The sequence below is a fragment of the Chelonoidis abingdonii genome, chromosome 1 (assembly GCF_003597395.2).
Source record: "Chelonoidis abingdonii isolate Lonesome George chromosome 1, CheloAbing_2.0, whole genome shotgun sequence".
NCBI lineage: Eukaryota > Metazoa > Chordata > Testudines > Testudinidae > Chelonoidis > Chelonoidis abingdonii.
Genome location: NC_133769.1, coordinates 346,434,207 through 346,449,515, shown reverse-complemented (window position 1 = coordinate 346,449,515; position 15,309 = coordinate 346,434,207). Strand labels below are relative to the sequence as shown.

At 40.2% G+C, this 15,309-nt stretch overlaps 1 protein-coding gene across 1 annotated transcript in view; it reads left to right on the top strand.

Moving 5' to 3' along the window:
- Nucleotides 1-15,309, top strand: part of AMOTL1 (angiomotin like 1) — a 138,934-nt gene that overhangs the window by 44,165 nt on the left and 79,460 nt on the right. Inside the window, exon 3 of the mRNA XM_075066575.1 lies at nt 6,836-7,742. Coding sequence (XP_074922676.1) covers nt 6,836-7,742 — 907 coding nt within the window. The remainder of the gene's footprint in view (nt 1-6,835; nt 7,743-15,309) is intronic.

Sequence of the window (15,309 nt, the reverse complement as noted above, 5' to 3'; positions counted from 1 at the left end):
GAGAAGGAGAAGGACACAAAGGGGAAGGTTTGTCATGCAGTATGAGTAAAGTCTGGGAACAGGAGATGGAGTGGAAAAAGCTAGGAGCAGATGGTAAGCCTAAGCCAGGTTGTGCAGGGCTTAGAAGCAGGGATAAGGAATTTAGTTTGATGCAGATGGTGATGAGAAACTGGTGGTGATGGAATTTGAACAGAGGCTGGACACGGTCTGAGTAGTGGGCAAGGGGCATGAATTTTATGGTTGCATTTTGGACTGATTGAAAGGAGGGCTGAGGTGATAATTTAAGAAGCCAGAAAGGAGGAGACAGCAGCAACTGAGGCAAGAGACAATCAAGGCCTGGACATGGTGGAAATTGAGAGAAGCAGGTGGACTTAGGAGTGGTGATAGAGGAAAAACTGGCAGGATTAATGTCAGTAACAGTGTTCATGTTGGAGAAGGAGGAGTCGTGGATGTTGCCAAGAATAGCTGGAAGAGACTGGAGCTGACAACAGTAGACTAGTGAAGGGAGTAAAGATGAAGGGAGAAAGAGATATCAAAAAGCAGCCAGGACGCATATTTGGCTGCAGGGGATAATTTAAGTATGGAGAAGTGGTGTCCAGATCTATCAGCATGGTGCTGATTTAAGTTGTGTAACTGGATGAGGATTCTCAGGAGAAAGGTGCAGAGGGAGAAAAGGAAAGGCTCATGGACAGATCCTTGAGATACTCTGACAGAAAGAGTTGGGAACGGAAGGTGGAGCGGCCGAGAGAGACCCTGCAGAATCAAAGATAAGCAGAGAAACAGGAGAAGTCAGGCTCTCTGAATCCTAGAAGGGAGAGAGAGAAAGAGGTTTGAGGAGGATGGGGAAATGATGGACCATTTCAAAGGCCATAGACCACGGAGCATCAGGATAGAGAGGAGGCCAGGCAATTTGGCCAGGAAAGCTCACTGATGACATTGAAAAGGGCTTTTTCACAGCAGGCAGATGCTGATTGAAGAGGACTGGGGAGGGAGCTAGCGGAGAGGAAGCCTGGGCAGAAGGATTAGACAGTAAATTCAAGGAGTTCAGCAGTGAAGGGAAAAAGGGGGAGGAGTGGTTGGATGGAAACTTCGAGAGAAGTGTTCTCAGTGGTGTGCGTGATGGCAGGGGAAAGGAGTTAGGTGACAGAGAGTGCTTAAGGATATGGGAGACATAGGTTGCAAAGAAACTAATGAATCAGGTGGAATGTAGTCAAGGTAGTAGGTGGTGCAGTGAGCAGAAGAGAGTAGAAGATATGCTTCTAAGTTTTGTTAGCATTATGGCAGCCATAAGAAATGTAAGCATAGTTACCCTTGATGTGGTTCTGTTCATGCCAGGGTAGATTTGATTTAAATCAAATTGATTAAAATCATGATTTAAATCACTAGTCAGGAAGACTCGATTTAATCATGGGTTTCTACGTAAAACTGCATTCTTGTTGGTTGTTATATAACCTTAATGCACATTCCTCACAACTCAGAGGTAGATGTAGGTTTCATTTTTAAAAAGTACACACTATACATTTTTAAACAGTGGTTTATTCTGAAAACTTTTCAAATTAGTTTTACAGCTATATCAGAAACTGAATGATTGTTTGGTTATTTCATTTACCAAAGGTAATTCAAGCAGATATTTATGAAGTCATTGGGAGTTGAACTATCTCTAATTCAACAGGTTAATCATTAATATTTGGAGGATTTTCTTGCCATGTTGTACTAGGAGGAGAATGTCACCAGACAGACATGTAAATTGTTTTATTTAAGTAAAACAACAACATTAAGTATTCTGGATTTTTTTCTCCAACAGCAAACATATAATATTTTAACAAAACAAGCATATGTCCCTCGCTTCTCACATTTATCTCCAGACTTCTTCTCCTTGTCCAGATCTATTCCAGATCTTCTATTCAGTGAACTTTTAAAAACTTTGCACTTCTAGAAAGAGGTAAGGGATTGACTCTGTGTACACAAATTTGCAGAGGGACAGTAGAGTTGAGGTCTGTTATTTCTCACCTCTGTATATTATTTATTTATTTAAAAACATTTTTGCTGTTAACAAGCATGTACCTCTGGAGACACAAATCCACAGTTTGAGAACTTAAAAACCAAGCATCTCTGATGGTATCTTCTAGACTGAGCACTGAGTCCCATTGGGTAGATAGAAAGATTAGCTTGAATAATCTATACAGATGCCCGTGGAACCCCATAAGATTGGGTCCCTAATGCATGAGCTATTGGAACTCATTTACAAAACTTTTCTTAAACATTACATGAATATTTTCTCATACCACAAAATTAGAATGTATAATCCCTATTCCATGATGAGATATCTTTGAGCTATAATGTATCTTAATTAAAACTATCTTTAGATAGGTTTTTTCCTCAAAAAGCATTTTATCAAAGTCCTATTTAAATAAAAGAAATCCGATTTATTTGATTTTTATCTACCCTGGTCATGCTCTAGCTAGATCTTCCTTTTACCATATTAAGAACATCCGCACATATTGAGTCATGTTCTCTCTACCTATGTGGTGGTGATGGTACTCTACGAAACAATTATGTTCTGCATTAGATGACTATTATTCATGGGTTCAGTGAACTTCCACATAAAAGTCTTCATGGACTTCAGATTGAACTGAATGCTGCCATTCGGATTGTTACAGATATTTGGATTTCTCAACCCTTTCTTTCGATAATACAATCTCCACATTTACTTCCCATTACTATTTTGTGGCTATACCTTGATTTATGCTCTTGCCAAATTTTATAAGCTAAACAGGGTCAGGCCTGCTCAGTCTTTGGATGGGAGACCTCAAAGGCTAAACTGGTGCAAGAAATGGTATTGATGATTCAGTAGGTGGTACTTGTTCCTATCTTGGTGTTGTTGGCCCTGTGTTGTTTGAATGACTGCCTTTCAAATGACATGTAAGCCCAAGGTTCAGGCCACTTATGACCATTCAAGATCCCAGTGTGTTTCTTAAGAACCATGGTGTTAGCCTTGGGATTATAGCCAAATTCCAATTTGGGCCCTGTCCAGACTGAGAAAAGCAACTTTTTAGCTCAATCAACCTATCTTAACTCAATTGAAAACTCCATTAAATACCAATATAGACACAGTTTAACTGCTTTAGCTTGATTTTAGCAGGTCAAGGTATTGTCTAGGCAAGGCCTTTTAGGGACTGATACCTCACTTGAGTTGAACATTAATGCTTTATATATCCTGTGAAATCGGAGATTCCCTGGCTGTTTGAGATGATTCATTCCTAACTCTAGAGATTAAAATCATGTCAGCTTAAAAAGGGGATTGATGCAGTGACGATGGAAATAAATTAGTAATCAAAATAATGTGATTTTATGAGCTTATGTTACATACCCTGTCAGGGTTAGAAATTTATTCTTTATGTCTTTATGGGCGAGGGTTTCCCAGCTTTCCAATGATACAGAGCAATAGTCTAGATTCCTGAGGGTTCACAGCGTGGCAAGCCTTCAACAATCACTGGTCCCTCAGTCTAACAGTGCTTTTGTGGCATTGAACTAGAACTGAATATAGTAAATCCTGAACCTCAGAGCTTTGAAGCTTTCAGTGCTTAGTTTTGAACCTACTGAGTCTCTGACAGCTGGAATTGCCGCCTGTGTTAGATTCAAAGCACAGCTGTGCTTTCTTTTCCTTTATGGTTAGGTTTAAGGCATATTTTTTTCTGTGGCTTGTATAACTGAGCAGAATAGTTGTATTTGAAATTATGGTGTAGTATAAACCTTTCTGGTATGCTAGAAATAGCAGTGTTGCATTGTATTGAAAATTTTTCCACAGTAAAGGACCAATCCTGCAAGGTGCAGAGCACCTCTTGAGAGATTCTGAGTGCCCGCAACTCTCAGTTAAATCACTGGGAGTTGAATATGTTCGGCACCTCACCAGAAAGCACTCAGACCTGGCAGGAATGGGCCCTAAATAAGAAATGATGTGAATAAAAAAAGAGGTATGGATACTCCAGTAGAGCCACTCAGATCATTCAGCAAGATGCAATTCATTATTCTAACATACAGCCAACATGAGTCATGGCAGCAAGACTTTTCACTGACTGGTTTATTGGCATTGACATCGCATTTTTGTTTCTTATAGGCCCCCTCTCTGCTTGTTACAACCCCAGTAGCCCTGTTCAGATACTGGAAGACATTGGCTTTCTTTATCAGGACCATCAACTGTTTGCCAGCAAGCTTGATGTTTCCTCGTTAACAGCAGAGGCAGTCAGTGGTGCTAAAAATAAAGCTGGTAAGAAAGCAACGACCCTTACACACCTGCCTGTAAAATGAACTCCAGTTCCTTTTTCTGTTATCGACTCCTTGAAGAGAAGTTTAGAGTTTCTTCAAAATGAGCTGTAAAAACTTAAGAGAATCATTGGCCAAATCTTGATTCCCATTGAAGTCAAGAGAAATGTTGCCTTTTACTTCAGTAAGAGATCTGGATTTGATCCTGTGTCATTTTTCACCCAATACAACGTAACATGTTACACTGCCATACTCAATTGCTCTTCACTGGACAGTTAGACCAAGGTGGATGAGACTCTGCTTAGGGAATAGGACTGCAAGAATCCTATGAAAAATAAGCACAGATCAGTCCTCTTGGGTCAAGTTTTCAAAAATAGGCAACTATTTTTTGTCCCCAAAATATAGAACTTAGGGTGAAAATGGATGACTGGCTAGGCAGGTGCTGTAGAGAGACCTCCATCATAGGGGTGGTGTCCTTAGCCTCTATTTGCCAGAAACTAGGAATGGGCAACAGGGCATGGATCACTTGATGATTACCTGTTCTGTTCATTCCCTCTGGGGCACTGGGCATTGGCCACTGTCGGAAGACAGGATACTGGGCTAGATGGACTTTTGGTCTGACCGAATATGGCCCTTCTTATGTTATGTTTTCTGCTTATGTATTATAACTTGATTTCTTTACTGTGATCTTGTCATTTGCTACCTCCTATGTGTTTTTCTCATCCACATGTTGTGTATTGTCATAACCTTGATTGAGAACACTTAGGGGAAAGAATATTTTTACAGTGTGTCAGCACAATGGGGCCCTGATTATTGGCAATGGTTTCTAGATGCTACAGTAATATAAATCAATGGTAATAACACCTTTAAATGAAAAATAGGCAACTGCAGGTACAGGTTAGGTAAATGCACATGCACGTATCCAGCTGAGCACATAAATGGATGTTTTTGCATCTGCACATTTTGCAGGCTCACCTTACAGGCCTATTTTTTTTAAAAAATTGGCCCTTCGTTATTTTGCAGATTTAGATGGAATTTATCCCTTTGCAAAGTGTGAAAATGTTTACATTTTAGTGATTTTTACATATGTGTTCTCGGCACTCAAGCCCTGATCTAGCAAAGCACTTAAGCAGGTGTGTAACTTTTATCAGGTTAAGTAGTTCCCTTGACTTCAACTAAATGGACATTGTGTGATCGAAGCACTTCCTGGCAGTGATTAGACCCTGCATAAGCTGATAATGTCCTCTGAAGGACTTTGCAGAGTGTGTGACATGACTGTAGTGAAACTGCATGGTATCCACTCTCCCCTGGAAACCCTACAGTCATCTTTAAGTCTTTGCCACAAAAATGTTAATAGAAGTGACCTATTTTCATAGTGGAGAGCTGAGGGTTTTTCTTTTCTGTCCAGCATCCAATTTGTATGTAAGTGATCACACAGTGTGAGCAATAACAGATGAAACCTCAGGGAGGTACCAAACCTCAAGAGAACATTTGTTTTTTAATTACTTTCACATGAATTTTTTTTAAATATTTATTAAAAACTGCTATGAGAACTGAGAACAGCAGGCTTCAGAAATAATATTTCCAAGAGTGACCTCAAAAAATGAACATAAAACGGTACTTCCTCGTTGCCTAACAATTTGTAATGATTATATCCAGCTCCCGAGGACTTGATTCTAATCTCGTTTACACCCATGTCTCTAAGGAGTAACTCCATTGGTCTCAATGGAGTTATACCGCTGTGGAACTGGTGCATGGTAAGTGAGGGGGCAGCAAGTCCTGGTGAGATTGTGTAGATAGAATTATTTCTTTGCTACAGTCTAGGAAATTCAGGGAAGACCCCAGCTACGTATTTCACTTTTTGCAATTCATTAGCTGCAACTTGTTTCCAGTAGAAAACTAGGCAAGTGGGTTCAAGTGTTGGAAAAGTGTATTGGAATCAATTCAGATAATAGTCAATATTTTGCACAATCTGTGCAACTTTATTGAAGTCAATGAGTTTCACAGCATACAAATTAATGTGGTATTTGGCCCCACTCAGATACAGTACTTGGAGATTTGTGACTTTTCCTTAGCTCCCGTCTTCCTGTGGCCCAGGATATTGCACTATCCTTTTTATTTTCTGTGTCATTTATGGAATGTATTTTATCTAATCGGCCTAGCTGTGATATTTCTAACGTGCCTGACACCAGGGAATAGAGCAGCCAAGGTACTGTATAAGCAGATCTGATTTACGTAGCAGTGCATCTGTCACCCTATCATCTTGTTAGAACTGACATGTCAAAATTACTGTTAATCATATAGAGATAGCATAGATAGAAATATATCAAATTACTGGACTAAGATAGTGAATTCATGGCCAGATTCTGCTCTTAATTACACCAGTACAACGTCATTATTTTTAATAGCATTTCAGAGTTTTCCCAAGGTTATCCTGCATTGTTTGGTAAGGAGGAGAGGAAGCAGGGTACTATAGTGTAAAAGGATTAGATGATTTCTCAGCAGTTGCCAGCCTTAAATAATGGTGTCATCAGAAAATATAAATCCTGACTTTCTTCTGTTCTGTGTTTAGTTGAGGATCCTCTTTGCAACTTCCACCCTCCAAACTTCCTTGGGATCTCAGAGGTGGAAATGAGAGGTTCAGAGGATGTTGCAGCTGGAACAGTATTACAGCGATTGATCCAGGAGCAGCTGAGGTATGGCAATCCAAATGAGAACATGAATCTGCTGGCAATTCAGCACCAGGCCACAGGGAGCGCAGGACCATCCAACAGCACTACAAGCACACTTTCTTCCACAGAAAACCTCACACAAGAAGACCCACAAATGCTCCAGCAGTCAGCACGCCAGGAACCTCAGGGGCAAGAACATCAGGTGGACAATACTGTGATGGAGAAACAGTCCAGGGCCATCCAGCCTCATCAGAACAATGAAGAACTACCAACTTATGAGGAGGCGAAGGCCCAGTCCCAGTTTTTTAGGGGCCAGCAGCCAGGTGCTGTTGGCCCAAGTTTTTACATTGCTGGAGTATCCAATCAGAAATCGAGAACGGAAGGGAGACCAACTGTGAATCGGGCCAACAGTGGGCAGGCTCATAAAGATGAAGCACTTAAAGAACTTAAGCAGGGTCATGTCCGATCTCTAAGCGAGAGGATAATGCAGCTGTCCTTGGAGAGAAATGGTGCTAAGCAACACCCTCCTACCTCAGGGAGTAACAAAGGCTTCAAAACTGTAGGACCCCCACCTACTCAGCCTTCTGGCAAAGGAATGGATCCCAGAGGTCCCCCGCCTGAGTACCCCTTCAAAGCCAAGCAGGTGGTGTCACCAGTCAGCAAGACTCAGGAACACGGGTTGTTTTATAATGACCAGCACTCGGGGATGATGCAGATGCTCAAACCCTCCTACCCTGCTCCGCTGCCAGCAAGAACGGAAGGAGCAGTTGTCAGATACCAGCCTCCCCCAGAATATGGTGTGACAAGGTAATTCTAGCTCCTGGCCTTTGACGTCCTTACTTTTGTAAATACTGTTTGGCTGTGAACTTTTTTTTAAATTGACATTATTTAAGCAAACAGGCCTACTCTCTTAACCCGGCTTCTTAGCTTTGAGGGTGAACTCTATCAGCTCTGTAACGCTAGAAAACCAAGTGGGTTCATCTGTGGGCACTTTTTCCCATTAAACAACTTGAACTAAGGAATCAAATTGCACCAGACTTTCCCACAGACTTAGAAATATGCTGTGTAGGTCATAAATAACTCTTTTCTGAAGGGATAAGTGAAAGTATAGTTGTACAAGCCCTGATCCTGTGCCCATTGACATCGATGGAATAACTCCAGTTGGCTTGTGCGGGTTCTGGTGCTATACAAACAAAAATGGGTCTGATTCCCGTTACATTAGGGCCATTTTATACAACTGGTAGTGCAAAAGGGCCGTAAAATGGATGTAAATATAATTTACTCCCATTTCAAGGCCCTTTACACTGGAAGAATGGTGTAAAGTGGCCTTAGTGTACATGGGAATCAGGCCCCATGGTTATAACACTGATGATATATTTAGGTACAGTGGACTATATTCTGCTCTCAGTTACAGTGGCATAAATCTGGATTAACTCCACTGAAGTCAATGGAGTTATTCTGGATTTGCACTGCTGTAACTGAGAGCAGAATTGGGTCCAATATTCTGATCATCTCTGAGCTCTAAAGTTCTTCAAAAACTAACATTGTATTTAATAGTTCTTCATTTTCTTAATTCCTATTAATTTCACTTTACGCATAAACGTAAAAGTATCTGGATATATTTATACAATTGAATTATAGTAGAAAAAACATCAATTAGATATGCAATTTTTCATCATTAATCTAATACCAAGCTGTACAGATGTCCCCATTTTAATGTAGGTTATTTGAAGCAACAAAGCTATAGGTCACCACCATAGGTAGTTAGAGGTGCCATAAACTTTCTAACACTTACTATGGTTCAGCTTCTAAATTAAAGGGCACAGTGCTACCTTTGTAAAACCCTATTTGTCAATTGATTATGGTTCACAAGTAAGAAAAAAAAATGCTTTGGGCTGAGATTTGGCCTAAAAAAATTTAGTCAAGGAGTATTAAAAAAAAAATGAAATAGTGTGTTGGTTCTTTTTAAATGAGAGTGTGAAACATAACAAAAACATAAACCCAACTCTGTGAGGTAACGAGTTACCTGCTTATTTCAGGCTGTTCTCATTGTGTGTGAATTTCACTCAGAGGGTAAAATGCTGTCTTGTGCAAAGGGCCCTGTGTGCCTCTTATGTTCCAATGAAATCCTCACAAGTGGGCTTATGTGGCGCGTAGTCCCTTGTGCTGACCTTCTGCACAGGGGTGAGTTTCACTCAAAGTGCATAAAAAGTCATCTTAAAATGTTACCTTCTGTGGACTGACTCCTGAGAGTTAGTGGAAACCAGTTAAGCATCACAGCACCTACTGAATTCTCATGCTCCTGTCTGAAGGTGGAGCTTCGCTTTGAGTGTGCCTTAAACAATGAGGCTTCCACCATTCCTTGGGGAATTATCCCATAGTCCAATGGACTGCACTGTTAGGACATTTTTCCTGATATGTATAACCTCTGTTTCACCCCATGATTCTTAGCAATTCCTCCTTGGTCTCCCCGAACAATATCTCTCCATCCTCCTTGGATCCGGAGGACTTTAAAAATCCACATATTTGATGATGTGTTAATATTTTCCATGTTAAAAGTGGTCTAATTAGATATTTATTGACCCATAAATCCTTGAAGCTCCTTTGACTTTAACTCCCAATGCAGAGTTCCTCCTCTTTCCTCAGCGTTGGCCCATGGTAAAGCTGGAGTATGGTCTGAATTCCCAGGCCCAGCTCTGCATTTCTGATTTTTTTTTTCTTTTTTGGAAAGCAGAAATCAGAACCTGAAGATTTCATTATTGTGAGTGTTTGAAATACTGTACGTAACTTGTTTGTTTGCAAAATGAGGGCTGGTAAAGATGATTGCTCATTCAAATAGTACAATGGTTGTAGAAATTGATTAAATAAAATCTGATCCTGCCAGGTGGGGATGCTCAGGATCAGGACCTTGCCACTTTATTTGCAAGCATGAGCCTGCACTGGTGGTCTGCCGGTCTTCCCTTACACATGTTTAGACTTGGGAACATTTATTTGAATTCCACCAGCTAAACATTTGTTTTGAATACCAGCATTAGCTCTCAGAGTTTGTGTAATTTTTCAACTGAAAATTATGCTTATAAGAGCCAAGTGAAAATCCGTCTTGATGATAAGAAACAGCTATATGAGAATGGGAAATCCAAGATAATGAGCTCACGTTCAGGTTATATTCTCAGGAAGCATAACAGGATTCCAGCTGTGATTCATTATGTTAACAAAGATTGCAGACACCAAATGGATTAATCTCCACATAAAAGGGTGATGGCTTGATTTTTATAGCTCGTGAAAAATGCTGATTCAATAACCAAGGAGCTTGTTCTGCTGAGTCTTTTTAAATATTTTTTGGGCAAGATCCTGTATACTAAGCCTCAGAGCTTACTCCAGTGTATGCGGCAGAGCTTCACTGAATTCTGTATCAAAGTGGGAATGATACAGTCAGGTTAATTGATTGTGAAATTGTTTGGGCCCAGTTTGTGAACTCCTTATTGCTTACCAGTGAGCAGGTACTCTTACAAGTAGTCCCACTGATTTCAATGAGACCTGCTCAGTTGGGTAACATAAGAATGGCCATACTGGGTCAGACCAATGGTCCATCTAGACCAGTCTTCCAACAGTAGCAAATGCCACATACTTCAGAGGGAACGAATAGAACAGGGCAGTTATCAATGATCCATCGTCCCCTGGAGTCCAGTCCCAGCATCTGGCAGTCAGAGACTTAGGGACATCCAGACGCTGGGGTTGTATACCTGACCGTCTTGGCTAATAGCTATTCATGGACCTATCCTCATTAACTTATATAATTCTTTTTTGAACCCTGTTATACTTTTGGCCTGCATAACATCCCTTGCTAACAAGTTTCACTGGTTGATGGTGCATTTTGTGAAGAAGTACTTCCTTATGTTTGTTTTAAACCTGCTGTCTATTAATTTCATTGGGTGACCCCTGGTTCTTCTGTTATGTGAAGGAGTAAATAAATAACACTTCTCTATTCACTCTCTCCATACGATTCATTTTATAGACCTCTATGATATCCCCTCTTAGTCATCTCTTTTCTAAGCTGAACAAGTCCCAGTCTTTTTAACCTCACCTGGTATGAAAGCTGTTCCATACCCCTGATCATTAATCTTTGCCCTTCTCTGTACCTTTTCCAATTCTAATATATTTTTTTTAAGATGGAGAAACCAGAACGGCACACAATATTCAAGGGGTGAGCATACCATCAATATATAGTGGAATTATGATATTTTCTGTCTTATTATCTGTCCTTTTTCCAATGGTTCTTAACATTCTGTTAGCTTTTTTGACTGCCACTGCACATTGAGCAGATGTTTTCTGGTTCTATCTATATGATATCTGAGCTTTTCTGGAGTTTATTTTCTGTGTGTATAATCCTACTGGCAGTGTTTAAACAGTCACCATCTCTGTCACTGGCAGATAATGGTTCAGGAAAGGTTTGAACTACTTTATTCTTGTGTCTGGATTTGTTACAGTTTATTTGCTTTTACACACAGACTTTCTGGTACTTCTGATACAGCTCCCCTTTGAAATGACAGTTTATGGTCTATTTGGCAACAGGAGAAACTTTCAAAATGAGGATTCAGCCTTGGGCTAATGTGGCACTGATTTGGTAAACGTCACTCTGACTTTGGGCCATTTTATCTTCCATGTCTTTTGCTGCAGTCTTCACTGACACAGTGATATCCCACAGCTCAGGATTATGTAAAATCAGCGTCTGTCAGCAAATGGCTGGTATCTCTAACCACACACCAAATAGTTCCTCGAACCATCATCCAGATTTGTTCCAAATTGGCTTGGCTTCTTCAGTTGTGCCACATGCACACTTGTGAGCTTGGCAGACTGCTGATTCCACTTATGAATCTATGTGCATAGGTTTTACTTCCCACAGGTCTCAGAAGGGAATGCTACCTTTTTGTTATGCTACACCATAAGCATCAACAAACTGCTGTAGTCTTTCAATACGTGACTATCAGTCCTCACAGGATTCGTCACAGGAAATCCGTTTTATTTCTAGGCCCACAACGATCCTGATTAAAATAAAGCATCAAGACAATTGCTCCTCATCTCAATTTGTTCATTGTTCAGAGAGTGTTAGTGTAGATTAATTATCTAGATATCCCATCCACGTCACTAATGTGTAGCATCAGAAGATGCAGTGGAGGACAATCATGAACAAACTAGATTAACATCAATCAATCAATCAATCAATACAGAAAAGCATCCTCTAACTTGTTATATCTTCACTAAGGCTGTCGATTAATCGCAGCCAACTCACACAATTAGTTAAAAAGAATCAATCATGATTAAAAAAATCAATTGCGATTAATCGCAGTTTTAATCGCACTGTTAAACAATAGAACACCAATTGAAATTTAACAAATACTTCCATGATAAAGAGTTTTCACTACAGTACTTGTATGAGGTGCATTGAAAAATATTATTTCTTTTGTTTATCATTGTACAGTGCAAATTTTGTAATAAAAATAATAGTATAATGTGAGCCCTGTACACTTTGTATTCTGTTGTCATGAAAATCAATGCAATTTACAATGTCACCTGAAAGTGAGAACAAGTGTTCACATGGCACTTTTGTAGCCGGCGTTGCTAGGTATTTGCATACCAGATATGCTAAGCATTCGTAGGCCCCTTCATGTTTTGGCCACCATTCCACAGGACGTGCTTCCATGCTGATGACGCTTTGAAAAAAATAGTGTTAGTTAATTTTGTGACTCAACTCTTTGGGGGAGAATTGTATGTCTCCTGCTCTGTTTTACCTGCATTCTGCCATATATTTCATGTTACAGCAGTCTTGGATGATGCCTCAGCATGTTGTTCATTTTAAGAACACTTTCACTGCAGATTTGACAAAACACAAAGAATGTACCAATGTGAGATTTCTAAAGATAGCTATAGCACTTGACCCAAGGTTTAGGAATCTGATGTGCCTTCCAAAGTCTGAGAGGGATGAGATGTGGAGCATGCTTTCAGAAGTCTTAAAAGAGCAGCACTCTTATGCGGAAACTACAGAACGCGAAGAACAACAACAACAAAAAAAAATCAACCTTTTACAGGGGGTATCTGACTCAGATGATGAAAGTGAACATGTGTCAGTCCACTCTGCTTTCGATCATTATCGAGCAGAACCCATCATCAGCATGGATGCATATCCCCTGGAATGGTGGTTGAAGCATGAAGGAACATATGAATCTTTAGTGCATCTGGCACGTAAATGTCTTTTGATGCCGGCTACAACAGCGCCATGTGAACGCCTGTTGTCACTTTCAGGTGACATTGTAAACAAGAAGCGGGCAGCATTATCCCCTGCAAATGTAAAGAAATGTTTTTCTATGAGTAATTGGCTGAACAAGAAGTAGAACTGAGTGGACTTGTAGGTTTTACATTGTTTTATTTTTGAATGCAGTTATTTTTTTGTACATAATTCTATATTTGTAAGTTCAACTTTCATGCTAAAGAGATTGCTCTACAGTACTTGTATTAGGTGAATTGAAAAATACTATTTCTTTTGTTTTTTACAGTGCAAATATTTGTAATAAAAATGATCACTGTACACTTTGTATTCTGGGTTGTAACTGAAATCAATATATTTGAAAATGTAGAAAACATCTAAAAATATTTAAATACATGTTATTCTATTATTGTTTAACAGCGCGATTAATTTTTTTAATTGCTTGACAACCTTAATATTTATTTCATTTAAAATATCCATATCCAGATCAGATCATGGGGGTCTATAGCAGACCCCAACCATTATCCATTAACCATTTTCCTCTGTTACCTTTCTTCCCCAATTGATTTTTGACCCAGATTCCATTTTATCCATTCCATCACTTCCAGTTTCTTTACAGTCTACCTCATCATTAATATACAATGCTACTCCATCACCTTTACCTTTATTTCTGTCTTTCCTGAACAGCACATACCCTTCAATACCTGTACTCCAGTCATGATGGCTATTCCACCATGTTTCCATTATCCCTATAATATCTGGTTTCACTTTCTGCACTAGTAGTTCTAGTTCTTCTGTTTGTTACGCAGGTTCCCTGCATTGGTGTACGGACATCTTAGTTGTTTCTGCTTGGCTTCACTCAGATTTCTTGCCCAATTAGGTACAGCTACTTTACTGCCAATATCACATATCTGTTATTGTCAGTGGTATTGGCACTATCTTGCCTCTTGATGTCCATTTTCCTACCCTCTGTTGTTCCTTTCTCCATTGCTGTATCCTCTTTCACGTGATTTTCCTGCTGCTCAAATATTGGAATGAAGCATTGAGATTACATGAGCCCCTCCCAACTGTCTCTCCTGAATTCCTAGTTTAAAGCTCTTTTCATCAGTTGTGCCAATCTCAATCCAAGAAGTCTGTTTCCATCCTAGGAGAACCGTCCTATGTTGGTGAACACCTTCCAGTGGTCTAACACCTCGAAGCCCTTCTCATAGCACTGTTGTGCGAGTCATCTGTTGATCATCATAATCTTGTCTTGCCTCTGCTCTCCTCCTCCAGGTATGGGTAGAATCCCACTGAAAATCAGGTATCAGAGGAGTAGCTGTGTTAGTCTGTATCCACAAAAACAACGAGGAGTCCGGTGGCACCTTAAAGTCTAACAGATTTATTTGGGTGAAAGCTTATGCCCAAATAAATCTGTTAGTCTTTAAGGTGCCACCAGACTCCTCGTTGTTTTTACTGAAGATCACCTTAGCTTTCATTTCTTTAAGCATTTTCCTCGGCCTGGTGTAGTCTTCCTTAATGCACCCTAATGAGAATCTAGCAGTATTCTTTGTCCCCATGTGAAGAACAATCAGTGGATTCTTGCCTGCTCCCATTAGGCTCCTCTTCAGCCTTAGGTCCACATTCCATTTATTAGCTCCAGGCAGATAGCATACACGTGTGTTCTCCAGAACAGCTCTGGTGACAGGCCTTTCTGTTCTTCTTAGTAGGAAGTCCCCAGTCACATAGACCTGCCTCTTCCTGGTGTTGGGGAGGCTCAGCCTCCTCCAGCCCATGCTAACCTCCATCCATGCCTCTTCCTCTCTTCTTGTAGGACTAGCCACTCTTCTCTTCTTCCTTGCTCTTCCATCTTCCGTTACTGCCTGCCTGCCTGCTTCCATTTTCCAACTCAGCAAACCTATTCCTCAGTTCTATTTCTCCTTCGCTAGCTGGTCTTTTCCTCTACCTTGTTCTCATAGTCACATGCTTTCACTGGCCACTTTTCTCATCCACAGTTCTCTGATCTGCAAGTCTTGAGGCTTCCCTTCAGCCTTCTCTCTCCTTCTCTCTATCATCTGTTAAATCCCCTTAGAAACTCAACCATAGTTTCTAGCTGCATCTCCAAACCTCTGA